General features: G+C 48.3%; 4 protein-coding genes across 4 annotated transcripts; all 4 read left to right on the top strand.

Moving 5' to 3' along the window:
* Nucleotides 1-3,206: 3,206 nt before the first annotated feature.
* LOC120360616 (beta-defensin 109) lies at nucleotides 3,207-5,584 on the top strand. Its single transcript, XM_039461142.2, has 2 exons — nucleotides 3,207-3,264; nucleotides 5,379-5,584. The coding sequence occupies exons 1-2, from the start codon at nucleotides 3,207-3,209 to the stop codon at nucleotides 5,582-5,584; spliced, it is 264 nt and encodes an 87-aa protein (XP_039317076.1).
* A 6,854-nt stretch (nucleotides 5,585-12,438) lies between these two features.
* On the top strand, nucleotides 12,439-14,037 carry LOC141580962 (ubiquitin carboxyl-terminal hydrolase 17-like protein 17). Its single transcript, XM_074384272.1, has one exon. The coding sequence runs from the start codon at nucleotides 12,439-12,441 to the stop codon at nucleotides 14,035-14,037; it is 1,599 nt and encodes a 532-aa protein (XP_074240373.1).
* Nucleotides 14,038-14,190: 153 nt separating this feature from the next.
* LOC141580911 (protein FAM90A5-like) lies at nucleotides 14,191-17,464 on the top strand. The gene is made up of 4 exons (XM_074384247.1): nucleotides 14,191-14,232; nucleotides 15,249-15,448; nucleotides 15,786-15,894; nucleotides 16,396-17,464. The coding sequence occupies exons 1-4, from the start codon at nucleotides 14,191-14,193 to the stop codon at nucleotides 17,347-17,349; spliced, it is 1,305 nt and encodes a 434-aa protein (XP_074240348.1). The 3' UTR covers nucleotides 17,350-17,464.
* Nucleotides 17,465-20,177: 2,713 nt separating this feature from the next.
* LOC120360602 (protein FAM90A5-like) lies at nucleotides 20,178-23,229 on the top strand. Its single transcript, XM_039461077.2, has 4 exons — nucleotides 20,178-20,343; nucleotides 21,027-21,226; nucleotides 21,564-21,672; nucleotides 22,174-23,229. The coding sequence occupies exons 1-4, from the start codon at nucleotides 20,221-20,223 to the stop codon at nucleotides 23,125-23,127; spliced, it is 1,386 nt and encodes a 461-aa protein (XP_039317011.2). The 5' UTR covers nucleotides 20,178-20,220; the 3' UTR covers nucleotides 23,128-23,229.
* The last annotated feature ends 3,462 nt before the right edge of the window (nucleotides 23,230-26,691 follow it).

Raw genomic sequence — 26,691 nt, 5'->3', positions numbered from 1 at the left:
CTGCCTGGTGTTCTATAACCTTCTTGTATTTGACTATTGATATATTTTCTAGGTTTGGGAAGGTTTCTGTTACTACTTTGAAAATAAACGTTTCATCCCATTTGTCTCTCTGCCTCCTCTTTAAGGCAAATAACTCTTAGATTTGCCCTTTTGAGGCTATTTTCTAGAGTCTGTAGGCATGCTATTTTTGGTTTGTTTTATTGACAAGAGACTTGTTTATTAATGATTTAGTCTTTCAACTAACATTTATTATGTACTTTCTATCTTTAAGGTGCTGTTATAGATACTGGGTATACATCAGCAAACCCAATGTATCAAAATTGATGCTTTCATTGAAGGATACAGTCTAGATGGAAGAAAAAGGCAATATACACCAAAAATAAAAATAGACAAATGAAGATAGAATAATAAAGATAATGTATTTTGAGGTTAAATTTTTAAATAACATGTCAGTGATAGTTTGAAGAGGATATGACATTCAAACCAATGATGAAAGGAAGCAAATGAGTCAGACATATAAAAATGTAGAGTTCTTGAAAGCAGAACCAGTGCAAAGACCCTAATGGTAGAACAGGACTGCAAAGTGTGAGGAAAAGCAGGGTGGAAAACGCACCTGAGCAGTGTGAGTGAAGAGACAGCCAGGCCCGCGGGCTGTTGTCATGACCTTGTCCTTTACCTTGGAGGAAGTGGAAGGTTTTGACATTATAGGTACTCTTTGTGACAGCAATCACTGCTTTACGTTTTCTTACATGGTCTGAGCCCATGTAACTTTGTGCCTTAAATGCCTAAGAATGTAGCGTATGAACGTGATTTCTAGACATTCCAGTATCATTGTTAACATTTTTATTCCATATAAAAGGAGGTCTATTTAGATGTTAGAATCATCTTGTGATTGAACAAGATGGGATGTGAACCCACCCAGGCCCAGGGCTGAGCAGCAGAGCAGCTGCCTCTGACATCTGCATGAATTTCACACACAACAGGGGGTGACCCAGGCTTGCTGGCCATTGTGCTTCAAAACATTTTTCCAAGGGATGGCTGTGACTACAGTTTTCAGATGTGCTCTGGCCGCCAAGGACTGGGGGTGAGGTGAGGGTGTCCTCTGTATAAAAAGTGCTGTTTCAGGTGCTTCCGAACGGACACCTTAGGGCATCTGAGCGATTCCCCGGAGGGCAGCTCGGCCTATCTCAGGCTACCGCTAGAGTCACCATGGGACATTCTCACCAGCAATCAACCAAAAAGCATCAGCGTTTCCGTGAACCTGGCTGCGATGATAAGAACCCAGTGTTTTCTAATCTAAAACTTCTATGCAGAACATTTTTATTTTCATATGATTTCTCTCGTTTTTGCTTCTCTGTCTTTTTCACTAACTTCTGAAGTGATTAGCATCAGATCTGATTGCCCAAATGCATCTGACTGAATTCATACTCCTAGTCTCAAACTTATCTTTATATTTCACCATGAAATATTTCTCTAGGTTACTTAAAATCTGTCAAAGAAATTACAAATGAGGCTGGCTGCAGTGGCTCAAACCTGTAATCTCAGCACTTTGGGAGGCCGAGGTGGGTGGATCACGAGGTCAGGAGATCTAGACCATCCTGGCCCGACATGGTGAAACCCCATCTCGAATAAAAAATAAAATACAAAAAAAATTAGCCGGATGTGGTGGTATACATCTGTAGTCCGAGGTACTCAGGAGGCTGAGGCAGAAGAATTGCTTGAAGCCGGGAAGAGGAGGTTGCAGTGAGCCGAAATTGTGCCGTTGCACTCCAGCCTGCTGCATTGGTTTTTCCATAAGGTAGCTCAGAACATGGAAACTGACTTTTCTTAGAGTGATTAAATAAGCCAAGGAGAGCAAGGATGCCCAAGATTGTTCTGAATTACGAAGTGACAACCTATCCTGTCTGCTGCACTGCAATTACTAGAAGCAGTTAAGTCCAGCCTACTCTCAGAAGGAGGTGTTACACGAGGGCATGAACATCAGGAAGGAAGGATAGCTGGGGACCACCGTGGAAGCTGACAGTAACATTCAGTGGTGTAGACTTTTATTCAGATAGCTATATTTAGGTTCACATTTTTTAATTACTATAGGGACTATTCTGTAGAGATGACAAAGGCTGCTTATGCTAGCAAAAATGTTTCAAAATCTTTAGCTATTGAATTTCAGTAGCGGAATTCCAAGTAATTTTCCTTCTTTTCTTCAGTTTGTTGAATTTTTTAATGCCAAGCTTTACTTGAAAAATAAATGTTTATTTAAAACAATAACTAATGATTTTAAAAGAGGTTGAAATATGCTTTCAACTTAATAATGTTGCTGTAAAATGAAATACCAAATTCTTTCTTCCAGATATATAGAAGTAAAATTGTTATACACAAACTGTACATAATTAGTGGATACAATTTGGCAAGTATGCACTTATATATTATTCCTATTACCACAACCAACATCCAGGTAATAGCATATCCATCACCTCTGAGAAGTTTCCTATGTCCCTTGGTCGTTGTCAGATCCCCTAAGATCTACCGTCTTAACAAATTGCTAAGTACACAATATCCCATTCTATGTTTTAGAGCCTATCTCTGCCATTGACTAATTTTATATAGCTCTAACCCTTCAGCAAGAGCTCCACGTATTGCTCTTCCCGCACGCAAGAAAACACCAAACTCTTTTCAAGCACATTCTGTATAATCCGTTACATGATGCTTCTCCCGACATCCTTTTATTCGCTCCCTTTCAGTAAAGGAAACTGCTACTATAACAATGATCTATTTTGGATTTTTGTATCTTTTACATATGTTACTGCATGAAGCCATTTCACATTTTTTCTCCCATGATCTTACCATGAAGTACTCCATGCACTTCTAGTTCCTACGATATTGCCTGGCAAACAATAGATGTATAAAGTAGGATCGATGATGTTGCCCGTGCATGTAGAAAATAGTAAAGAAAGCAGCTGACAAGGAAGACGTCCGGAGTCTTTGGGAACTAAATAATATTAATCTGCTTTCTCATCCATTGAGATATGCCCACATTTATGTACTTTTGTGTCCCTGGAAATGTCCTGTGGGAGACTTAGTTATTCTCTTTTCGTTAGGCTCTGCTAACCAAGAACAAATCACACACCCAGAGAACATCATAAATAGGCACAGACCCACCAGGCCCAGAAAGTCCAGGCTCAACCCGCATGGATGCTGGCCCTTCAGCCATGAGATTCCATTTGCTTCTCTTTATTGTCCTTCTTTTTTCGATTCTCTCATCCCCAGGTAAGTTGGTAGCTGATTATGATAAAGTTTGGCAGATTCGAAGGCTGTGTCTCTGGCCAGACGAGATCCTAGAATGAGTCCTGTGGGTTCAGGAATCTCATATATACAGCTTTACTAGGATTATAATAGGGAAAAATAGAAAAGAGACTCATTTAGCAGTAGCACCTGTTGATCAGTTTCTATCCATGTCTTTTGACCTAGTGAATGGATATAATAATGGATGCTGCTGAAATTCAACCCTGTCAAATATAACTGCCCACATTTAATTTCCATGCCTCACCAAGGCATCTCAAAATACAAAGTAAGGATACAAGGGAATGCGACCTCAATGGGATGCCTTGGTGGGGCACGAACATTCGTATGCAGGCAATTAGATATGACAGGTCTGAACTTTACAGCTTTGTCATAGTAGATTGTTTCTTTAAACAATTGATACATAGCTGCCTAATTATTTCTCCACATTACAAATTTCAATACATTTAGTTCTTGAGGGTCCACATATGCTGTTTCTGTTACTAACTTTTATTCATGGTGTCTTGCCTACCTGATCATTTTTAATGCTGAACTCACTGCTCATCCTTAATCTGCCATTATTCTATGGTCTAAAATGGGAATGCTATCATCCACACTTCTTCTGCGAAAATGACTCAATGCTTTATCTCAACATAGGAGCTTCTGCATTAACACACTGGAATTCCCGATGGCCCAAGAGTCAGTAGTACCCCCATTCGCATTGCTGATAATAGCAGATCTTCCCAGAATATCTTCCGGGAAACCCTCACCCGCTTCCATCAGCTAGCCAGTACAAAGCGCCCAGTGCTGAAGCTCCAGTTCACAGAGTATTTTTGTGTTTGAAAGAGGGGATATTTTAAGAACTTGCCTAACCATTTTCAAGAATAGAAATGTTTCAAAGAGATCCTCTAAAATATATTGGTTCTATAGCAGTAGTCGCTGGAGAGCAGCTGACTTGTAGTCATGGACAAAAGCCTAAATCTTTCTTTCATTCTATTCACACCAATTTTGTATCTTTTGGGCATATCTCAGATTAAGATGCATTGATAGTGTTCTATGATTTGGGGCACTACTATAGATTCTTCAAAACATATTACATCATTCCAGTGGTATTTGGGGAGGTACAGAGGATAGAAAAAACGATAGGCTCAAGTCTCCCCTGACTTCTCTTCTTACCGCATATGGCATTGTCCAAAACATTTCGAACTATATTAACACAGCATTGACAGCAGGCTTTCTTCTTTTCCTTCTGACTTTAATAGGGCTATTTATAATGAAATTGCTATATGGGTTGTATTCAGACAAACTTTGACTTTGTAAGGGCAATATATTTCTCATTATTTTTTAAATGTTTACCAGGATGCACTGCTAATATTATTTTCAATTCTCCCCTTTCTAAGGCAGATTTAAATAACTTGATGAAGTCTATTAGTATATTATATATACTATAGTATATAGTAGTATATTATAAACACTACTCTGCTACAGGAAACAAAAAGATCACCACCAAATTGTATAGCTATGTACAAAGCAAAACAGCCCTGGGAGGGTTCGAGGGACCATTTAAGAAGCCATTGCAACACAGTGGGGAGAGAGAGAGAGAGACAGAGAGAGAGAACACAACAAAACAAAAGAATAGCCACATGGAAAAAGCAACTAGTGAAATCACACACCTGAGATGCCAGAACCATCTTTTTTGGCTAGGCTAGAAACAAAAAAAGGAGAAAGAGACGATCCGTATCAGCCACAAGGTGGAAACCGCTATGACCCTCAGTAACCCGTTCTGGCAGAGGACACTGGCATTTTTTGCCACTGGGGTAAGCAGCAGCCATTCCTGACAGAAAACCCCGAGAAAAGGACGAAGATGTACCGTCCCCTCTCACATCCGTTTTCCATGAAAACTACAATGACCGTTGTGCCAAACCAGGATGGGAACTGCTACCTCTCTTAACCTGCATGTGCCCCTGACATATGAGCAGCAGCGATGCTAAGAGCTCCCACATAAAAATGCTCATACTGAAGTCATTCTGTTTCTTAAGAGTGTTTATGGATTTACATTCTCTTTGTGGACTAACTATCTTGCTGGATCTTCTTTTCTGCAGTAAGAAGTGGTTTGGGTCCTGCTGAAGGTCATTGTCTCAATTTGGGTGGGGTTTGCAGAAGAGATATCTGCAAAGTAATAGAAGATGCAGTCGGTGCCTGCCGAAGAAGGATGAAGTGCTGTAGAGCATGGTGGATTGCAATGCCAATTCCAACACCACTTATCATGTCAGATTACCAAGAACCTCTTAAACCGAAGGTGAAATGAAACTGACCTAAAATAAAAATACATCAGAAGTGAAGTTTTTGCATCCAAGAATAATAAAATATACATATTCAGTACTTCCATCTTGATAACTATCTTCTATTTTCACTTATCAGTGCAAATGAGTAAACGTTAATTTCAAATATACCCAAGTACTATTCTCCCATGAGTCATTAACAGACCTTAACAAACCTTTAAAAGTGACGAAACTGTTACTTGTGTTTTCCAAGGTAGTGGATTGAAGGCATTTTGTTGGCCTGCCTCTCCCACTTGGAAAGACAAAACTGTGTGTAGACGTTCACACTGTGAACTTCTTTCGAGAAACATCACAGGAACTTCACAGGAAAATTGAAATAAGCCACAGACCCTTTGAAAGAAGCAGCAGGATGCAGCTTACACCATGAGCTAGCGGAACATTTTAAGTGCCTGGGGTGTTAGATGGGAGTAAACTGACTCTAAGACACACAGTTCCACTGGGAAACCTATCAAACCAGGCCATGGGGGAAGGCCTGAACCCTACCCAACGCTGGACCTGGTTTAGTGAAGAGTGGGGAGTATGTGCAGAGCGGCATTAGGATGTGCTTTGAGTCTGCCGGTCTCTGGCAGGATGGAGGGAAGCCATTCCTGATTCCACTTCAGAGAGGGCCTCCCAGAAGTCTGCCCGCTAACTCAGACGGTGGTCACAGGTTGAGAGAACTTCCCAGCTGAAAGTTTTGATATAATCTTGAGTGGGGACAAACTCCCCAGGCCAGAACCGAGGGGTGAGTGGGTATTGTGCTGCAGCAGGGAGCATAGGAGCTGGGTGTCCCTGCTCTGCAGGTGGACCAGGAGGGGTGTGGCCTGAAGGCTGCCATTGCTATCTCCATAGGAAGGGCTTATGGTATCAGTTTTGCGTTCTGAATGCAGACTTCCTGAAACTTAGCTAGCTACTCCCAGCGGAACACTGTGGGTGTGAGGCCTGCCTTGCCAAGTGTGTGGGAGCTGGGTGGAACTTACTGCCAACCTGCTACTCCCGGTTCTTCATGTGGACTCTCCTTGTACAGAGGCAGAGACAGCTTCACTCTCCTCTGGAAAAGTATCCCAGTGGCCCAAGAAAGGCCTTCCAATTCCCACTGGAGCCACAGCTTGTCCCACATGGAGAGAGCCAGAGCATGGCCTCACCTGCTCCAGTTCCCACCTGGTTTGCTCAACCACCCTCCCTGGTAGATTAACACAAGTAACAGAGGAAACTTTTAGGAACTCTCTGGCTCCACCCACTTCCTGAGACACTGGAGTACCTCCCATGGGTAACATAAGGCAAGTCAAAATCTCACCACTACCACCACAGCTGGCAGTCTTTCCCAACTGCCACCTCTGGCTGAAGGTCATCTGACACAGTCCATTACCGCATCTGCAGTAGAATAGCAGAGCACCCAGGAAGGAGAAAATCTGTGAGTGGCCACAAGTCTTACCATTGCCTACATCACTCTGGCTAACCAGGTGGCCCTGAGTCTATCCATGTGATGAGTTCATTACTACTACAACTGGCATTTGAGAAATTCAACACACTAGGGCTACGTTTAACCAAGGAATCTCTCAGAGTCTATGTGACTCCCCTGCCACCCCGATCTGATCAGCTGCTGATGCACACTGCTGGGAGACTTGAGGATAGATTACATCCCTGGATCCATTGCAGACATTCTCCAGCATGGCCTGCTGTGTGGCAGCCCCACTGGGTGGCTAGCTCCAGAGGAACAGCAGCATTCACAGTCATCTGGATGTCAGGGACTCCTGCTCCGAGGAAAGAGGAAGTGCATCACATCAAGGAAGCACCCTGGGGGCAAAATAATATAGAGAGTCTTGAGTCCCAGAACACTCCACTGTGGGGAGTTGTTAGTTTTTATTTTTGTTTTCCAGCAGAGGAACCTATGCATGCTTGGCTCAGCAAGGAAAGTCTGGGGCTAGACCCCAGCAGTAGGGCAGCCTTGATGCTCAAGAAGGGTCTTGGAGAATGGAGACTTACTTTCCATCTCATTCACTACGGCAGACACAGTAGTACTGTGCGCAGAGCCAGTACACAGAGGTGAGCGGCCGTACAACCTACTGAGACGCCAGCCAGGACAGCTAAAGGAGTACTGGCATTACCTGTCCCACAACCCCAGACAGCACAGCTTGCAGCTCCACAAGATACCCCTTCCGTCTGTTAGAGGAGATCAGAAGAAAAAGTAAAAAGGACCTTGTCTTGCACCTTGGAGGTCAGCTGAGCCACAGTAGGATAGGGCGCTGGTCAGGGTCATAGGGTCATGAGGTCATGAGGTTCCCGTTGCAGACACTTGCTTCTGGATGACACTTCTAGACACTTCCTGGGCCAGAAAGAAACCTGCTGCCCTGAAAGAAAGGACTCAGTACTGGCAGTGTTTCTAATCTACGGACGAAAAAGCCCATGAACCCTGAAGAACCAACAGCAGTATCCAGGTAGTATGCTGTGGGCCTTGGCTGAGACTCAGAAACATGGGACTACCAGCTGACTGCAGCTGAGAATGAGCACATTCCCAGCTGTGGGGGCTGTGAATAGAGAATCCTTCTGCTTGAGAAAAGCAGAGGGAAGTGTAAAGGTGACTCCGCTGTACACCTTAGGTAAGAACTCTGCCACGGAATAGTAGTGCATGAAGCAGGCTCTTGGGATCCTTGATTTCAGGACTAGACTCATGGATGGCGTTTCTGGACGTGTCCTGGGCCAGAGGGGAGCCAACTGCCCTGAAAAAGTGCATCCCAGGCCTGGCCACATTCAGCTGACTGAAGAGCTCTTTGGCCTTCACTGAACATCAGCAGTAGCCTGGCAGTGCTCTCCATGGAATTGTGGTGATGGTGGCCACAGGCTGAGGCTCCTCTGCCGGTAAAGGGGAAGGAAGAGTGAGAACATCTGTGTCACGTGGTTTAAGTGCCAGCTCAGCTGCAGCAGAATAGAACACCATGTCGATTTCTAAGGTTTTTGACTCCAGTCCCTGGTTCCTGGACGGCATCTTTGGACCCAAATGGAACCTGGGAAACTCATCACTCCGAACAGGAGGATACGGTTGGTAGTTTCCCAGAGTTTGTTATCTGGCCCGGCCCAGTTAAGCATCTATGGGATGGAGAGGCTGAAATTGCCTGGCCTGTAGCAACAAAACTCCAATGGAGGGTCCAGTAAAAGCTCTTCACTGTAGCAGCAGGTCCATGCTCATTCACAGCACAGTGTGGTCCGTGAATGTGCATGCCTGTGACAGTGGGAGAATACTTTGTGTGGACGCACATTGGTGGGGGTTCATATGCAGAAGCTCACACATGGTTAGATGTGGTCTTCTGGCAAAATATCTATGGTGGTGAGTGTTGTGAGCAGCCCAAGTTGGGGATCTGAGCTTGTACAGCAAAAAGGTGCAGCCAGGCAGAAACCCTGGGAGATGCTGACAGACAAGGGCGGTGCCCATAGTACACTTGCCTGATTGAATGGACAAGACAGTTCTGAAATCAATTGCATATGGTGTGTAAAAAAATGGCATTAGGGAAAATTCTGAAATCAAGTGTCCAGCTGTGAAAGCTGCATCTTTGAAGCACAATCTTAGCCCTGTAATGAGACTTATTAATCTTTGGTGGTGTTTCCGAGGAAATTATTTTGGAGAATGGCCCCTTCGTTTTGTGTATTTGCTTATGACATTTCATGCTCAATCTGGGGCTAGAAACTCCTTTTAAATTTTTCGTTTTGAGACAGAGTTTTGCTCTTGTTACCCACGCTAGAGGGCAGTGGCAAAATCTCGGCTCACTGCCACCCCTGCCTCCTGAGCTCGAGTGAATCACCGGCCTCAGCCTCCCGAGACACTGGGATTACAGGTGCTTGCCACTATGCAGAGCTAATTTTAAAATATATATATTTAGTAGAAACGAAGTTTCACCATGTTGGCCAGGCTGGTCTCGAACTCCTGACCTCAGGTGATCCACCCAACTTGGCCTCCTAACGTACAGGAATTACAGACATGAGCCACTGTCTCCGGCCTTCCATTTAAATATTAACAAAAATCATCCAAATAGCACAAAATCAACAGGTGCTTCAATTTGGAATCATCACAGATCAATTTCTCATTAGGTACAGTGATCAAAGTTTACCTACCCAAGAGTAAACATGTCCACGGTAGAACTCAGGGCTCCATAGAAACACAGAATCTTGAGTACAACCCTGCTCAAGCATCCAAATGTGCATATTCACAGTGTCTCTGTGCGACACGTGCAAACTTCAGTGCGATGAGCACAACCTGCAGACACGTTGTCCTTTGGGCTCACCTGGGAATCAGTTAGGAGCGTGAAAGGACACTGATGCCCAGGTCCCGGCTCCAGAGATTACAACCTCCAGCGTCTTGTGTGAAGCCATGGCATCTGGATTTCTCATGGTTCTGGAGATCTTTCTCCTGAAAACTGTGGCTCCTTCCTCCCCGTTCAGTCTTGGCAGCATTCATTTCTTTTTCCGGGACTCAGTCCATCAGGAATGAGATGCCTCCTCATTGAGCACACCTGACACACGACAAGACAAGTGAAAGAAACTGTGCCAAAGGTCGCACTCTTCCCATTCCACTGTCCTTCCTAAAACTGATCCTAATTTCATGAGCCCTGAGCCAGGGACTGTTTCTTTACACCTCAAAATCTTATCGCATGGCTTAAATTCTACCAGTTTCTTACTGTCTGAAAAATCTTAAGAAAATCCACACAGCCAGGATCTTCATTCCTGATAAGTCAAAGGGCCTGGAGACACACCACAATTCTGTGCCTCTGATATTATGTCACAGGTCTACATTCAGCAGCATGAAATTTTACAGTAAATGTGGTAATTGCGGGTCCACAGCACAAAGAGTAACTAGAAATTGAAGCAACATCTCAGATCCTGAACAACTGATTGTTTATTGCTTCTTCAGACAGGGCCTCACTACGGTCACCCAGAACTTTCCAGTGTGTCATATTGGTTGTTTGCTTTTGTCAAGTTTTGGAAGTTTTTATTTTCTCTCTATTGAATGTTAATTCATTATCAGATATGCAGTGAAATATTATCTCCCATGCTCTGAGTTATGTTGTCTGAACTTTCATTAGTTCTGTAATACATCGAAAGTTTTCATTTTGATACCGATGGATTGGTCAAGTTTTTATTATTTTGCGTTTTTTAAAGTTGCCATCATATGTCAGAAACACTGAAATATAAACTTTAAGGAACATTTCTCTTTACTTGCAGTCATAACTTCAGTGGATGTCATCAGTTAGTCTTGGTAATTGCATGTTTTCTGGAAGGTGTTTCCTGGTCTGCTTTGTGCATTGAAAATTTCATCAATCTTCACTGCATGTTTCGACATATTAAGGCAGTAGACCCACTCGACACTTGATTATTTCAGTATCTAGCTTCCACAAGACCATTGCAAAGACTTGTCTTGTTCCCACTGCCAGGTCATTGCACCCTGATAGAGAATCAATTAGCCTTCCAAACGAAGGTTATCGAAGGAATGTCTATTTGATTACATCTTGCTTTCTTAAGGCAAAGAATATGCTGTGTTCATTATGGTAATTTGTTGAGTATAGTCAAATCAGAAACCGTACTTCTAACATCTTGTCCTTCAGTCACTGAAAAGATGACCATATCTCCCAGATGCATATGCTTACAAAAATACTGAACACACAAACACACATACAGACACATGTCCAGGCTGACACACACACACACTGGCAAAAAAAAAAAAAAAAAAAAAATACACTGTTCAATAGGTACAGAAATCTTCCCTGAAATTGTTTTCCATGAAATAAAACAAATGTGTAGCCACCATCCCTTCCTGGTTCCACACTTACTATATTTGCCCATCATCCTGATAAGTAAATCTGCTTCAGGTGCTCTATAATTCATTACCTGGGCTGTGTCCATTTAATTGCCTGAGGAATGCCAGAGGACAGGCCCTGAGGCCCATAGCTTGATTGTGTGCTGTTCATTGATTGGTGGACCCAGTACGTGATAGGTGGGTTTGGTGATCCCACCAGGCAGGAGATAAGTATACAAGGGCTGGCAGGGCAAGATAGCCCATCATTTGAAGGCTCTCTCCCAAGAGGAAGCATCTTGCTGCAGCAGGCAGGTCCCAGCAGAAACCAGGTGATCCTTGCTCCTGTCTGTTGGACTCCATCCGTCTCACTATATAATTAAGGTAAGGAATATGCCTTAATTACTTGTTGATTACTGTACTGCGGTTTCAACTTCTTGTCCTTCAGTCGCTGAAGGATAATTAAATTTCTTAAATGCACATGCTTTGCAAAGGAATTTTCAAAACACACACACATACAGACACATACACACACACACACACACATACATCCCAGACACAAACACACAAAGAACCTTATGCACAGACGCACACAAATACACACACACAATACACACATACAATAAACACACACACACACACACACACAAACACGCGGTTTCATATGTACTTAATTCTTCTGTGGCATTTATTTTCCATAAAATAAGGTCAATGAGTGGCCGCTGTCTTAACCTGATTCCACTCTTATTGTGTTTGCCCATCATCCTGACAAGTAAATCGGCTTCAGGTGTTCTATAATTCAGACTGTGGGCTGTGTGCGCTGAATTCCCTAGGGAATACAAGAGGAAATTCCCTGAGGCCCATAGCTTAATTGATGCTGCTATTTGATTGGTGGATCGGGTGCCTGATGGGCGGGTGTGATGATCCCTCTGGGTGGGAGCTAGGTATATAAGGGCTGGTGCAGCCAGGTAGCCTGTCATTCGAAGGCTCTCTCGCAAGAGGAAGTGTCTTGTCCCAGCAGCAAAACCTGGTGATCCTTACTTCTGGACTTCTGGCACCATGGAGGCCGGTTCACTCCACTTGGGAGGAGAGTCGCACTTCAATGACTTTCCAAAACTCACATCTTCTCTGCCAGATGCAGCTGTTGCCGAATTCAAGCCGAGGTCTCAACCTGAGAAGTCATCATTGCCATCTGAGCCCCATGTCGCCCTCTCTGATTCTTTGGCTCCTGAGCCAGCAAGACAGCTGGCTCCCAGGGAGAAACTTCCTCTGAGGAGCAGGAGACCTGCTGCGGTGGGGGCTGGGCTCCAGAACATGGGAAATACTTGCTATGTGAATGCTTCCCTGCAGTGCCTGACATACACACCACCCCTTGCCAAGTACATGCTATCTGGGGAGCACTCTCAAACTTGCCATCGCCAGAAGGGCTGTATGCTGTGTACTATGCAAGCTCACATGACACAGGCCCTCAACCGTCCTGGCCACGTCATCCAGCCTTCACAGGCATTGTCTGCTGGCTTCCACAGACGCAGGCAGGAAGATGCCCATGAATTTCTCATGTTCACTCTAAATGCCATGAAAAAGACGAGCCTTCCCAGCCGCGAGCAGCTAGATGATCACGCTGAGGACACCACCCTCATCCACCAAATATTTGGAGGCTACTGGAGATCTCAAATCCAGTGTCTCCACTGCCATGGCACTTCAGACACCTTTGACCCTTACCTGGACATCGCCCTGGATATCGAGGCAGCCCAGAGTGTAGAGCAAGCTTTGCAACATCTGGTGAAGCCTGAAGAACTCAATGGAGAGAATGCCTATCATTGTGGTCTCTGTCTCCAGAAGGTGCCGGCCTCCAAGTCGTTAACTTTACACACTTCCCCCAAGGTCCTCATTCTTGTCTTGAAGAGATTCTCCCAGGTCACAGGCCACAAACTGGCCAAGAATGTGCCATATCCTGAGTGCCTTGACATGCAGCCATACATGTCTCAGCAGAACTCAGGACCTCTTCTCTATGTTCTTTATGCTGTGCTGGTCCACGCTGGGTGGACTTGCCACAATGGACATTACTTCTCTTATGTCAAAGCAGGAGCTGGGGATGCCCAGTGGTATAAAATGGATGATGCCGAGGTCACGGCCTGTGGCGTGACGTCTGCCCTGAATCAACAGGCGTACGTTCTCTTTTACATCCAGAAGACTGAATTGGAAAGAGACGGTGAGACGGTGTCAACAGGCAGGGAACCAAGAGCCCTTGGTGCTGAAGACACGCACAGGGGAGCAGCTCAAGGAGAGCTCAAGAGGGACCCCTGCCTCCAGGTCCCTGACTTGAAAGAGCGCGCGGAGGAAAGAGCCACTGACGAAAGCACCTTAGACAGCTGGAAATTCCTCCAAGAACAAAACAAAACCAAGCCAGAGTTCAACATCAGAAAAGTCGAATGGACACTGCCTCCCGATGTACTTGTGATTCATCAATCGAAATGCAAGAGTGGGATGAAAAACCATCATCCTGAGCAGCGAAGCTCCCTGCTGAACAACTCCTCCGGGAACCTGACAGATCACGAGTCCATCAACACTGGCACGTTCGCTTGTGTGAAAGGGAGGGCCGGGAGATCCAAAGGGAAGAACAAGCACAGCTGGAGGGCTCTGCTTGTGTGCCAGTGATCTCAGGGCAGGTGCCGACCCACACGCAGGCCCACGTGCACATGGGCGCGTGCACACACGCACACACACACACACAAGCATATACAGTCAGTCCTACATCAAGGGACAAGGAGCCCAGGTTTCTGTTTATGCAAGAGAGGAAACTGGAGAGTGATGCCTGCATTTCAAGATGAGCCCACGTACGGGAAATATCGAGTGTTGGAGTCAGGACACTTCTGAACCTGTGGTGGGACTGTCTGTTTACGTTCATAGTAGATGACAGTAGTGTGAATTTCTGAATATTTCACATTGAGGTGTGCATGTGAGGAAAATGGTATTTACTATTTTGTCTTGGGGTGTGTTTCATGAGTCAATTGTTAGGCACGAGAAGCTGACATTTTGCTAAGGTGAAACATCTGTGGAGCATTCTCCCAACGCTGAATAGCAGAAACAGGAACGCATTTGGAAGAAGGATGTTCTTCCTTTTTACCCCGACCTGGTGTTTTTACATTGCTTTTTTAATGGACCTCAGGCAACCTAGAACTGGTGGCACCGAAGCTCCCTGCTGAACAACTCCTCTGGGAACCTGACAGATCACGAGTCCATAAACACTGGCACGCTCGCTTGTGTGAAAGGGAGGGCCGGGAGATCCAAAGGGAAGAACAAGCACAGCAGGAGGGCTCTGCTTGTGTGCCAGTGATCTCAGGGCAGGTGCCGACCCACACGCAGGCCCACATGCACATGAGACAGGGTTCACCATGTTGGCCAGGCTGGTTGAACTCCTGACCTCAGGAGATCCACCTGCCTCGGCCTCCCAAAGTGCTGGGATTATAGGCATGAGCCACCGCACACAGCCCAAATTTCTTTTTCTATCCAAGGTGGGCCTGGCTTGGGTCCTCCTCTCAGGCCCCATAGGTCCCTTGAGAGACCCTGGAGAGCAGCTTCCCTTCCTGCCTGGAATCCCATGTAGCCAGCTTTGGCTGTGTTGTTGACACTGGGTTCATGCTCATGACCATTAGAACCCTGAGTGTTTCCCGTTAAGGGTTTCTCTGTAACACGGGCTCTGGGAAGGAACGCCGTATCTGAGCTCTCCCAGCACTTAGCGGCTCCCATACCACCGTCCCCTCCCTAGAATCCCTACTGAGCTCTGAATTCACAACCTGTCTCATTTTTGATCTTTGATTTCTGCCTCAAAGGCTCGTGCACTGACAGCACTTTCTTTCCACCCTCAGGTCAAGTGCAAAGACTGCGGGGCGTTTGGCCACAAGGCCACAAGTACGAGGTGCCCCATGAAGCGCTGGAACGGAGTCTTGGTCCCCCAGACCTCTGGCAAAGAGGAAGGGAAGGAAAACCTCAAGCCATGGAAGCCCCGGGTTGAGGGGAACCCGGGGCTCTGGAGCAAGGAGAAGGCAGGGAATGAAGAGAGACCAAGGTGAGCAGTGGGAGGGGTTTTCACAGCTCTTTGGGTACTGCCACCTAAGAGCTGGGTGTTCTCCCAGGTGCCACACTCAGGAGCTCCCTTCACCCTGGGAGACAGATTCAGGGGTGGGGGGCAGGGGTGTTTCATGGAGGTTGCCCAGGACAGGGGGAAAGCAATGGAATGTAGAGGAACGTCCTTAGCTGGGAAGCCTAGAGGGCCGCCTGGAGGAAGGGAAGCCTGGCCCATGAGGGAAGGTGCCCAAACAGGAAACGGGACTGGGCTCAGATAGGGTTCTCCCCGTCCCCTGGGAAAACTAGGGGGCAGCACCTGAGCTTTTTCTGTTCTGCAGGCCGCAGGACCAGCAGAGGAAGGCTCTCCTCCAGATAATTTCCGGGAAACCTCAATCCAAGCGGCTGCCCGGTGGAAAAGAATCGGGGGAACCCTGTGACTATCTGACGGTGAGTGTCACCCTGGGCCCCTGCTCTTTCTCTCCTACAGGTTACCCTGGGGGATTTCCGTTCAGGCCCGCAGCTGTGGGAGGGAACTGGGGGCATTCTCAGCCTCAGGGTCTCAACGACCCTTTCAGGTTAATTGATTCCAGGTGAAGGCATCTGAAGATGCCATATTTCCTGGTGCTTTCTCTCTGTCGGACTATTGCAAGCCTGCCAACAACACTTTCCTAGCGGCAGGAGGACATTAGGTCACTCCAGTGAATCCCCAAGACACAGTCACTTCAGCGATGATATTCTGTAGATCACTACACCTAGTTCCAAGGCACAATTTTCAAGTGTCTTGTCCTGGCCAGCACTCACTTGAGGATCATTCCCTGCTTCCAATGACTGCCTGTCGAGACTGTCTGGAGAATGTCTGGGTGCAAGCACCTTGTGTTTGGCTGTGCTGGATTTTTTGTCGGCTGGATGTGGAGGAACATCTAATGTGTGTGGTTTCCTTTCTTTCAGGGGGCAGGCAGGCCAATGCCAGTCCACACCACCAAGAGGAGGCCAGTCGTGGACGCTGCTCTCACCGACGGCTCAGCTCCCAAAATTGCTGACAGGGGCTCCACCTGGGCTTCACTGTCTCCCCTCAGGAAAGCCAGTGTGAGCTCCTCCTCAAGTCGTGGACCCACGGAACCACAGACAGGGGCCGTGGCCCACATCCCTCAGGCTGCATTCCGGGGCCGTGGCCCGCAGCCTCTCCTCTTGGTGAAGCCCACAAACAGCCGCCCTGAGGGTGGCTGCCGTGAGGTTCCCCAGGCTGCCTCCAGCACCCAGGGCCTGAACCCTGTCATCGACCCCCAGGCACAAGCCAAACGTCCTGCTGTGACCTCACAGCCCTGCCCAGCAGCCGCCACACACAGCTTGGGCCTAGACTCCAATCTCAGCTTCAGGCCAGGAGCCAAGAGGCCTGCCCAGGCTCCGATTCAGGCTTGCCTGAGTATCCCCAAGAAAGCCAGACTCGGTCCCATCCAGATCGCCGAAAACGGCATCCAGGGAGGGGAGCCGGGCGCCCTGGAGACTCTACAGCCTCCGCCAGCTCTAACCGAACTTAGACCAAATAGGTCACCCCAGATGAGCAGGAGGACACCCGCCCAGGTGCCCAGCCTCGACCTGCAGCCTCCTCACAGCAGACCCTGCCTGCCTACCGTCCGGGCCTGCACCGTGTCCCACCAGCCAGCGGCCGGCCAGGATGGATACCAGCCTCTCAGAATGCTCTTCAGGAGACTGGGAGACGGAGGGTGGAGCTCCACGTTCCTCACGGCTCCATCACCCGACTCTGCGAAGAGGCCGGGAGCCTTCCCGACTCAGAGCCCTCATGTCCCAGAGAAGTCTGAGGGGCCCTGTGTTTGTGTCCCACGGAGTGTCCTCTGTGAGGACCTTCAGGTGTCCTCTTCCTCCGAGGAGGAGCTGGTCTGACCTGGAGCGAGACTGCAGGTGGCAGAGATCCCTGGCCTCCAGCTCCCGTGACTCGGAGGGGACTGTTGGACTGAGGAGCACAGAGCGGGGAGCAGACTTTGTGTGCTGACTCCGAAGCTCCCCAGCATCTGAGGCGCTCCTGCGCATGTCGGAGCCCAGCTCAGGCAGGGACCAGCTGCAGAGACTCTGCCTACTTGAATTCTGGTGAGGAAAACTGTATTTGCAATGGGTCTCCTGAAACCCACCCTGAAAAGCTTCTGTGCCAGGGATTCGTTGTGTAAGAGACTGGAAACAGACGAATTACTCTGTGTCTGCTCCCTACATGACTAAATATGGGAAAAGTTAGGGAACCCTGACAGGTGCCCCTCTTCAGCCACGCCCTGCCCTGAGACTGGTGTTTTGGACCCTGGGATGGGTTCTGCGGAAAGCATTGTTGGGGTTTTCCTCAGCCTTGAACATTGTGCTAGGGAATGCCTTTGTAAATATGTGTGATTAATTTGTTTGGAAGTTAATAAAATTATTGGAAAACATCACATCGTGTCTTTCGACTCTAATTGCGTGTTTGTTCTTTGCCGATTTTCCTAGGGCTTGAACATTTCTGTACTTTGTTAGCAATCCATAGCAGTGACCAGAGTGTTTCTCCCTTTGGTTTCCTAAATATCCACAGGTGTTGGAAAATCTCCACCCCACTCTGCCAACACACATACCCAGTCAAATTCCACCAAGGGAATCACACACATTGCAGACGTGGTGAGCACTGCCTGCCCCAAGGAGTCCCTGGTTGCCTCACCGGGATGCCAAGTGTGCGGTGAAGATTGTGATGGTTCCCATGAAGCTGCATCTGGGTGTGCACAAGAACACTAGGCACAGTTTCATTTGCCAAGTAGACCCCAGTAAAGCTGAAGTACATTCCGAGGTCAAAGATTCATCCCCTCTTCTTTTCGGATGCCTGAGCCCAGAGCCTTTTAGTCACTTCCCACATGATCCTAAGAGTAGGTGAGGTTGAGAATCACTGAAAGAGTCAGGCAAAGACATCCGTCATGCACAGGCTGACTCCATCCTCGGACCTGGGAACAACCCTGACCAGAATTCCACATCTAGGAGGTGTCTGAACTGAGAGAGATGTTCTGAGAAAGACCAACAAATGGCTCCCCATCCGTTGCTATTCAGGGTCATTATCTTGATTATCTACATAATCTAAAAAGTGTCAGTATCCAAAATCAACAGGATAAACTCTCTGCTCCCCTGAGAGCAAACAGGATCATGACCAAAATGGCCAAAGAGCATGGAAGGAAACAATATGATCAGAAAGCTCACGGAACCAGCTCAAGGTGGTTGGGTGGGGGGCTGGTGATGGGTGTGGGGAGTTGGTAAGCAGGTGTTGCAACCTGAATCATGAACAATTAATGAAAGGCAAATTAAAGGGGAAATCAAGCTTCAACAGCTGCTGTGCATCCCATGGGAAATGGCCCAGTTCAACTGTGTCTATTTCCCCACCTTCTAAAAAACACCATGTAAAATGAGACAGAGCTACATGTGCAAATGGAATCTTCCTGAGAGGAGACACAGAATCTTCAAAGCTTGCTGGTGTACATCAGGGTTTTAGAATGTTTGTCAGTAGGGAACATCATCTTGGAGTGGGCTTTGTAGACAGACATTGCCGGGTCACGTAATTGAATTAAGTTGATTAGGTCAGGGTACATTTCCGGAAGGGTGTCTCCAGAGGCAGTATAAAAGGCAGCCTGCAGAGCCTGGCTCCCTCTCGGCCGCTTCCTCTGGCTTCCTGGAGGCTGCATCGCTTCCAGCCGGGCTGCTCCGATATCTGCCCACCTGAGCGCCAGCCGAGGAACTATAGCAGACCTGCCATTTCAGGTTAGTTTCACTAAAAAATTGTTTGTCTCACATCATCCCTGAGGGGTTGGGAGGAAAATAGACAAAGAAGAGTGAAAGGAACAGGTCACATTGGGGTAATGACTACATGATAGGGTAAGATGTGTGTTCTTGTTACTAGTATTTCCTGGAACAGAAACTCAGAACGTATTTCCATCTTCTTTCCATTTCTGGAAAGATGATCGAGATGGAAATGGGAACATAAATGTTCTCCATCACGTCAAATTGCTGAGTTAATGGAAAGAGAATTTTGGAACGAGGGTGGTTTGCCTTTTAGTCATGTAAGAAATTGTTACGGGCTAGGTTCACCCTTTGTTTCCATAATTCGTATGGCTCCTATAAAATACCAGAAAAATAAAGACAGGGACTGGGGCTGGAGCTCAGCCAAAAAGATACAACAGGAAAGACCATAACCAGCTGGGGTGATGGAGAGAAACATGATTTCTTTTTATGAATTTCTATTTGGCTGCCAAATCAAATGTCCAGAGGAGCGAATCAAGTGGTGATAGGAAGCATCTGTTATTCCTGATTTAAAATAGACCTGCCAAAGGGGCCCGTAGACCATGCCCTAAACTTTGGATTGTTGTGAGCGTCAAGGGAGACAGAATGAATGTCTTTCCTAGTAGGCTGAATCATGATAGACTTAAGTCCAGTCTCCAGAATCAGTGGTTGGGAGTTGAAATCTCACTCGTCATACAGAGGCCACGGGACCCGTGGCAGGCAAGGTTTCCTCTTGGACCAGGCAATCCTGGCAGAGGAACTTATGGTCATCTGAGGATGCACATCACATTGTGACCCACAGATTGGACCAACTGCTGGGCGGGTCTCCTCATGACCACACCAGCAAGGAATTAGGTGAGGGCTTGTGGGTGTGTGAATGTCCAGTGTGCTTAACCATGGATTTGTGTTGTTTGTGTGTGATTCAGGTGACCCGACGGTCGACCCTGAAAAAGGTGGACATCAAACCGCCAGGAAGTGAAGATGATGGCACACCGTGACCCCAAGAGAGGGGCAAACAGACTCATGAGAGCCCAGACCCTCAAGAAGCAGCAGAGGGCCCCAGCTGGGCCAAGGGTTCCCCCACCCGATGAGGAAAATCCCAGGGTAAGTCTAGCCCTGGATCTTTTGAGCATCCGGGGATCTCGTGGTCCTCAGGGACTGGGTGGAATTCAAAACAGTTCTGTCACCACCACCAAGATTTCTTTCTCTTTTCTTTCTTACCTTTTCTTCTCTTTTCTTTTTTTTCCTTTCCTTTTCTTTTCTTTTCTTTTCTTTTCTTTTCTTTTCTTTTCTTTAATGAGACAGGGTTCACCATGTTGGCCAGGCTGGTTGAACTCCTGACCTCAGGAGATCCACCTGTCTCGGCCTCCCAAAGTGCTGGGATTATAGGCATGAGCCACCGCACACAGCCCAAATTTCTTTTTCTATCCAAGGTAGGCCTGGCTTGGGTCCTCCTCTCAGGCCCGATAGGTCCCTTGAGAGACCCTGGAGAGCAGCTTCCCTTCCTGCCTGGAATCCCATGTAGCCAGCTTTGGCTGTGTTGTTGACACTGGGTTCATGCTCATGACCATTAGAACCCGGGGTGTTTCCCGTTAAGGGTTTCTCTGTAACACGGGCTCTGGGAAGGAACGCCGTATCTGAGCTCTCCCAGCACTTAGCGGCCCCCATACCACCGTCCCCTCCCTAGAATCCCTATTGAGCTCTGAATTCACAACCTGTCTCATTTTTGATCTTTGATTTCTGCCTCAAAGGCTCGTGCACTGACAGCACTTTCTTTCCACCCTCAGGTCAAGTGCAAAGACTGCGGGGCGTTTGGCCACAAGGCCACAAGTACGAGGTGCCCCATGAAGCGCTGGAACGGAGCCTTGGTCCCCCAGACCTCTGGCAAAGTGGAAGGGAAGGAAAACCTCAAGCCATGGAAGCCCCGGGTTGAGGGGAACCCGGGGCTCTGGAGCAAGGAGAAGGCAGAGAATGAAGAGAGACCAAGGTGAGCAGTGGGAGGGGTTTTCACAGCTCTTTGGGTACTGCCACCTAAGAGCTGGGTGTTCTCCCAGGTGCCACACCCAGGAGCTCCCTTCACCCTGGGAGACAGATTCAGGGGTGGGGGGCAGGGGTGTTTCATGGAGGTTGCCCACGACAGGGGGAAAGCAATGGAATGTAAAGGAACGTCCTTAGCTGGGAAACCTAGAGGGCCGCCTGGACGATGGGAAGCCTGGCCCATGAGGGAAGGTGCCCAAACAGGAAACGGGACTGGGCTCAGATAGGGTTCTCCCCGTCCCCTGGGAAAACTAGGGGGCAGCACCTGAACTTTTTCTGTTCTGCAGGCCGCAGGACCAGCAGAGGAAGGCTCTCCTCCAGATAATTTCCGGGAAACCTCAATCCAAGCGGCTGCCCGGTGGAAAAGAATCGGGGGAATCCTGTGACTATCTGACGGTGAGTGTCACCCTGGGCCCCTGCTCTTTCTCTCCTACAGGTTACCCTGGGGGATTTCCGTTCAGGCCCGCAGCTGTGGGAGGGAACTGGGGGCATTCTCAGCCTCAGGGTCTCAACGACCCTTTCAGGTTAATTGATTCCAGGTGAAGGCATCTGAAGATGCCATATTTCCTGGTGCTTTCTCTCTGTCGGACTATTGCAAGCCTGCCAACAACACTTTCCTAGCGGCAGGAGGACATTAGGTCACTCCAGTGAATCCCCAAGACACAGTCACTTCAGCGATGATATTCTGTAGATCACTACACCTAGTTCCACGGCACATTTTTCAAGTGTCTTGTCCTGGCCAGCACTCACTTGAGGATCAGTCCCTGCTTCCAATGACTGCCTGTCGAGACTGTCTGGAGAGTGTCTGGGTGCAAGCACCTTGTGTTTGGCTGTGCTGGATTTTTTGTCGGCTGGATGCGGAGGAACATCTAACGTGTGTGGTTTCCTTTCTTTCAGGGGGCAAGCAGGCCAATGCCAGTCCACACCACCAAGAGGAGGCCAGTCGTGGACGCTGCTCTCACCGACGGCTCAGCTCCCAAAATTGCTGACAGGGGCTCCACCTGGGCTTCACTGTCTCCCCTCAGGAAATCCAGTGTGAGCTCCTCCTCAAGTCGTGGACCCACGGAACCACAGACAGGGGCCGTGGCCCACATCCCTCAGGCTGCATCCCGGGGCCATGGCCCGCAGCCTCTCCTCTTGGTGAAGCCCACAAACAGCCGCCCTGAGGGTGGCTCCCGTGAGGTTCCCCAGGCTGCCTCCAGCACCCACGGCCTGAACCCTGTCATCGACCCCCAGGCACAAGCCAAACGTCCTGCTGTGACCTCACAGCCCTGCCCACCAGCCGCCACACACAGCTTGGGCCTAGACTCCAATCTCAGCTTCAGGCCAGGAGCCAAGAGGCCTGCCCAGGCTCCGATTCAGGCTTGCCTGAGTGTCCCCAAGAAAGCCAGACTCGGTCCCATCCAGATCGCCGAAAACAGCATCCAGGGAGGGGAGCCGGGCGCCCTGGAGACTCTACAGCCTCCGCCAGCTCTAACCGAACTTAGACCAAATAGGTCACCCCAGATGAGCAGGAGGACACCCGCCCAGGTGCCCAGCCTCGACCTGCAGCCTCCTCACAGCAGACCCTGCCTGCCTACCGTCCGGGCCTGCACCGTGTCCCACCAGCCAGCGGCCGGCCAGGATGGATACCAGCCTCTCAGAATGCTCTTCAGGAGACTGGGAGACGGAGGGTGGAGCTCCACGTTCCTCACGGCTCCGTCACCCGACTCTGCGAAGAGGCCGGGAGCCTTCCCGACTCAGAGCCCTCATGTCCCAGAGAAGTCTGAGGGGCCCTGTGTTTGTGTCCCACGGAGTGTCCTCTGTGAGGACCTTCAGGTGTCCTCTTCCTCCGAGGAGGAGCTGGTCTGACCTGGAGCGAGACTGCAGGTGGCAGAGATCCCTGGCCTCCAGCTCCCGTGACTCGGAGGGGACTGTTGGACTGAGGAGCACAGAGCGGGGAGCAGACTTTGTGTGGTGACTCCGAAGCTCCCCAGCATCTGAGGCGCTCCTGCGCATGTCGGAGCCCAGCTCAGGCAGGGACCAGCTGCAGAGACTCTGCCTACTTGAATTCTGGTGAGGAAAACTGTATTTGGAATGGGTCTCCTGAAACCCACCCTGAAAAGCTTCTGTGCCAGGGATTCGTTGTGTAAGAGACTGGAAACAGACGAATTACTCTGTGTCTGCTCCCTACGTGACTAAATATGGGAAAAGTTAGGGAACCCTGACAGGTGCCCCTCTTCAGCCACGCCCTGCCCTGAGATTGGTGTTTTGGACCCTGGGATGGGTTCTGCGGAAAGCATTGTTGGGGTTTTCCTCAGCCTTGAACATTGTGCTAGGGAATGCCTTTGTAAATATGTGTGATTAATTTGTTTGGAAGTTAATAAAATTATTGGAAACAATGACAGACTCTCTTTTACTCTCATTTCGTGGTGTTTTTTTTTTCACAACTGGTAATCAATTTATTAAAATATTTGACTTAAGCATGTGTAATGGTGACTTCCAGCCCAACTCCTGGCTCAGTAGTGATGGAAGTCATCTGCTTCACAATCTCAGAAGGACTGTGCAAGCCAATGAGTAGCTTTTGGATTTTCATCTGGAAATGATCCCATGTCTTAGAACCTTCCCCACAAGGAGTTTGTCTTGTCATCATTCTAAAAGTCTTGGCAGACATTCGAACTGCTCCTTTCGCTTTGAGATTCTTTTCCTTTGCTCCTCTGATCAAGTCAGCACACACTTTCTCCATGGGTTTTCCGTTGCAGCTCATTAGAGTGATTCGAATTCAGGTGTTTTACTGGTATCCTTAAAAGCCATGGCTGCTGCGTGGTTTCCTGGCGGTCTTGTTCCTCGGCGAGAGGCAACAGCGGTGGGTCAGGAGCAGGAGCGTTTGGATCCCCGACCCCCAACAAGTACCCCCGCGTCTGCGTCAAATTTTCCGGGAGCTTTCCCAGTTCTTGACTTCGTTAGCAATCCAAACCTTTGACAAGACTGTTTCTCCGAGACAGAGCTGACCTAGAGGACGGCGGGCCTTGGCAGGACCTTTGACTTCCTACAATTCCACAGGAACCGGAAAATCTCCGCCCCACGCTACCGACACCCGCACCGAGTCCAATTCCGCCAAGTGAATCTCACACACGTTGCAGACCTGGTGAGTAACGCTTGCACCCGCAAGCCCGAAATTGGCTCATAGTGATGCTAAGTGTGCATTGATAGTTGTGATGGTCCCCATGAAGCCGCTTTCCGGTGTACACACGAGAACTAGGCACAGTTTCATTTGCCAAATAGACCCCAGCAAAGCCGCGCTGGGAACAACTCTGACCAGGATTCCACATTAGGAGGCCTCTCAACTGAGAGGGATTTTCTGAGAAAGACCAAGAGGCTGCTCCCTTTTCCTTGCTTCGGAGCGTTGTTATCTTGATTACCTAGATCACCTGGAAAGTATCCGTATCCAGAATCAATAAGATAAACTCTCTGCTCCCCTGACAGCAAAAGGAACCATGACCAAAATGACCAAAGAGCGTGGAAGGAAACGATGTAATCAGAAAACTCAGAGGACAGCTCGGGGTGGGGGGTGGGGGTGGAGCCCCAGGGGGGTGGGGATGTAAGCAGGTGTTCCAGCCTGAATCATGAATAATGAAGGAATACAAATCAAATCTGAAGTCACATAGAAACATCTGTGGAATCTCAGGCAGGACTAAGATCCCATTCACAGGCTCCTGCTCGTCCACTTAATGGCAGCAAGTGTGGCTCCTGGGTTTCTTAATAGAATTAGGCATAATTTTGGTGACTGTGTTTTGCCAGTCCTCTTTCTATGGCATCCAGTTCACCTGTAAACTTTTTGGGATCAGGCGGGAAGTCATGCAGTTTCTCAGCGCCTCGCTTCATCCTGGGTGCTCTCAGGCATGCACGAGCAGATACCTGCCTTGGTGGAGTCTTGGCTCATTCAGGAGGTTCCTTAGGGTCAGGAGGCACTAACAGGTCCAGCAGGAAGGCATGTGTCTGCACATGTGTGGTGGGATCCTCTGTTCACCTTGAGAATGCAGGTTCTTCCTGAACTAATAACTTCTTTATCATGGCATAAGTAGCCACAAAAGAACAATTCATATTAACTCCATTGATAAAAATAACTGAATATCAATAATCAAGGTAATAATGATATTATTATATTGATAGTAAAATCAAACAAAGGCATTAGAGATTAAAGATTCCCGGCCGGGCGCGGTGGCTCAAGCCTGTAATCCCAGCACTTTGGGCGGCCGAGGCGGCTGGATCACGAGGTCAAGAGATCGAGACCATCCAGGTCAACATGGTGAAACCCCGTCTTTACTAAAAAAAAAATACTAAAAATTAGCTGGGCATGGTGGCGTGTGCCTGTAATCCCAGCTACTCAGGAGGCTGAGGCAGGAGAATTGCCTGAACCCAGGAGGCAGAGGTTGCGGTGAGCCGAGATCGCGCCATTGCACTCCAGCCTGGGTAACGAGTAAAACTCCGTCTAAAAAAAAAAAAAAAAAGGAAAAAAAAAAAAGATTCCCCTCTGTGAAGGGTGATGTACAGAGAGGAACACGTGAGTTGTTTGTACTCAGAGTCCAATGAAACATGTTCCTCAAAGGCAAAGATGAGCAGGACCAGGAAAACACACAGTTCATAAATGAGCACATGGGCTGCCTTGGAACTCAGGTGGGAACCCTGCGGGTAAAGTGCCCACCAGCCAGCCCTCACCCACCTTCATGAGGTAGGACAGCAGGATAACAGGGAAGGGGTCGGTGCAAGGGCTGCAAGCCTCATGTCACACCTAATTCAAAGAAGCTCCACTTATGACAGGTGTTTATCTGCCAACACCGTGTCACCTCTACTGCCTGGCTGCGTGTCTGCCCTCTGCTCTTCTTAGCTCACAGGAGGTCCAGATGTTACTGTCCACCTGTCTGGGTACAGAGCTATTGGAGGCCATTACCCTGCTGCTTCCTCTTTGGAAAGGGGCGACACTCGTGGTCCATGCCATTCTCTGTCTCTTTGGAAAACTTTGTCAGCACATGTAAGGTTTTCTTCAGCTGCAGAAAGCCACCTTCTTCAAAGTCTCACCCTCCGCAAGTGGCAATCACACAATGATTAATGGTGGCAAGGGGTGCCTAGGCTTCACCATGTGCTTCAATTGGGAGAAACAGGGGAGGCCTTCCTTGCTCTGCAGCTCTGTCTGCGGCCGCCTGACAATGTCGGGCTGCAATCCTTTTGCACATAAGGCTTCCCTCCAGTCCTTTGCACAGAGGTGGATCCCGACATCACTTCCTAATAAACATCCTGCACACTAAGCTTCATCTATATCCAGCTCCCTGGGAACCAAACCTGTGACAAAAGTGAAAGGTTTCTAGGGAAAATAGCATTTCCTTATCAGACAGGAATCAAATTCTGCTGAGCTAGAAAATAAGGTAAAGTCTGATG

Source organism: Saimiri boliviensis, chromosome 13, assembly GCF_048565385.1.
Source record: "Saimiri boliviensis isolate mSaiBol1 chromosome 13, mSaiBol1.pri, whole genome shotgun sequence".
Taxonomy (NCBI): Eukaryota; Metazoa; Chordata; class Mammalia; order Primates; family Cebidae; genus Saimiri; species Saimiri boliviensis.
Note: the sequence above shows the minus strand (reverse complement) of the source record. Positions and strands in the feature narration are given on the sequence as shown.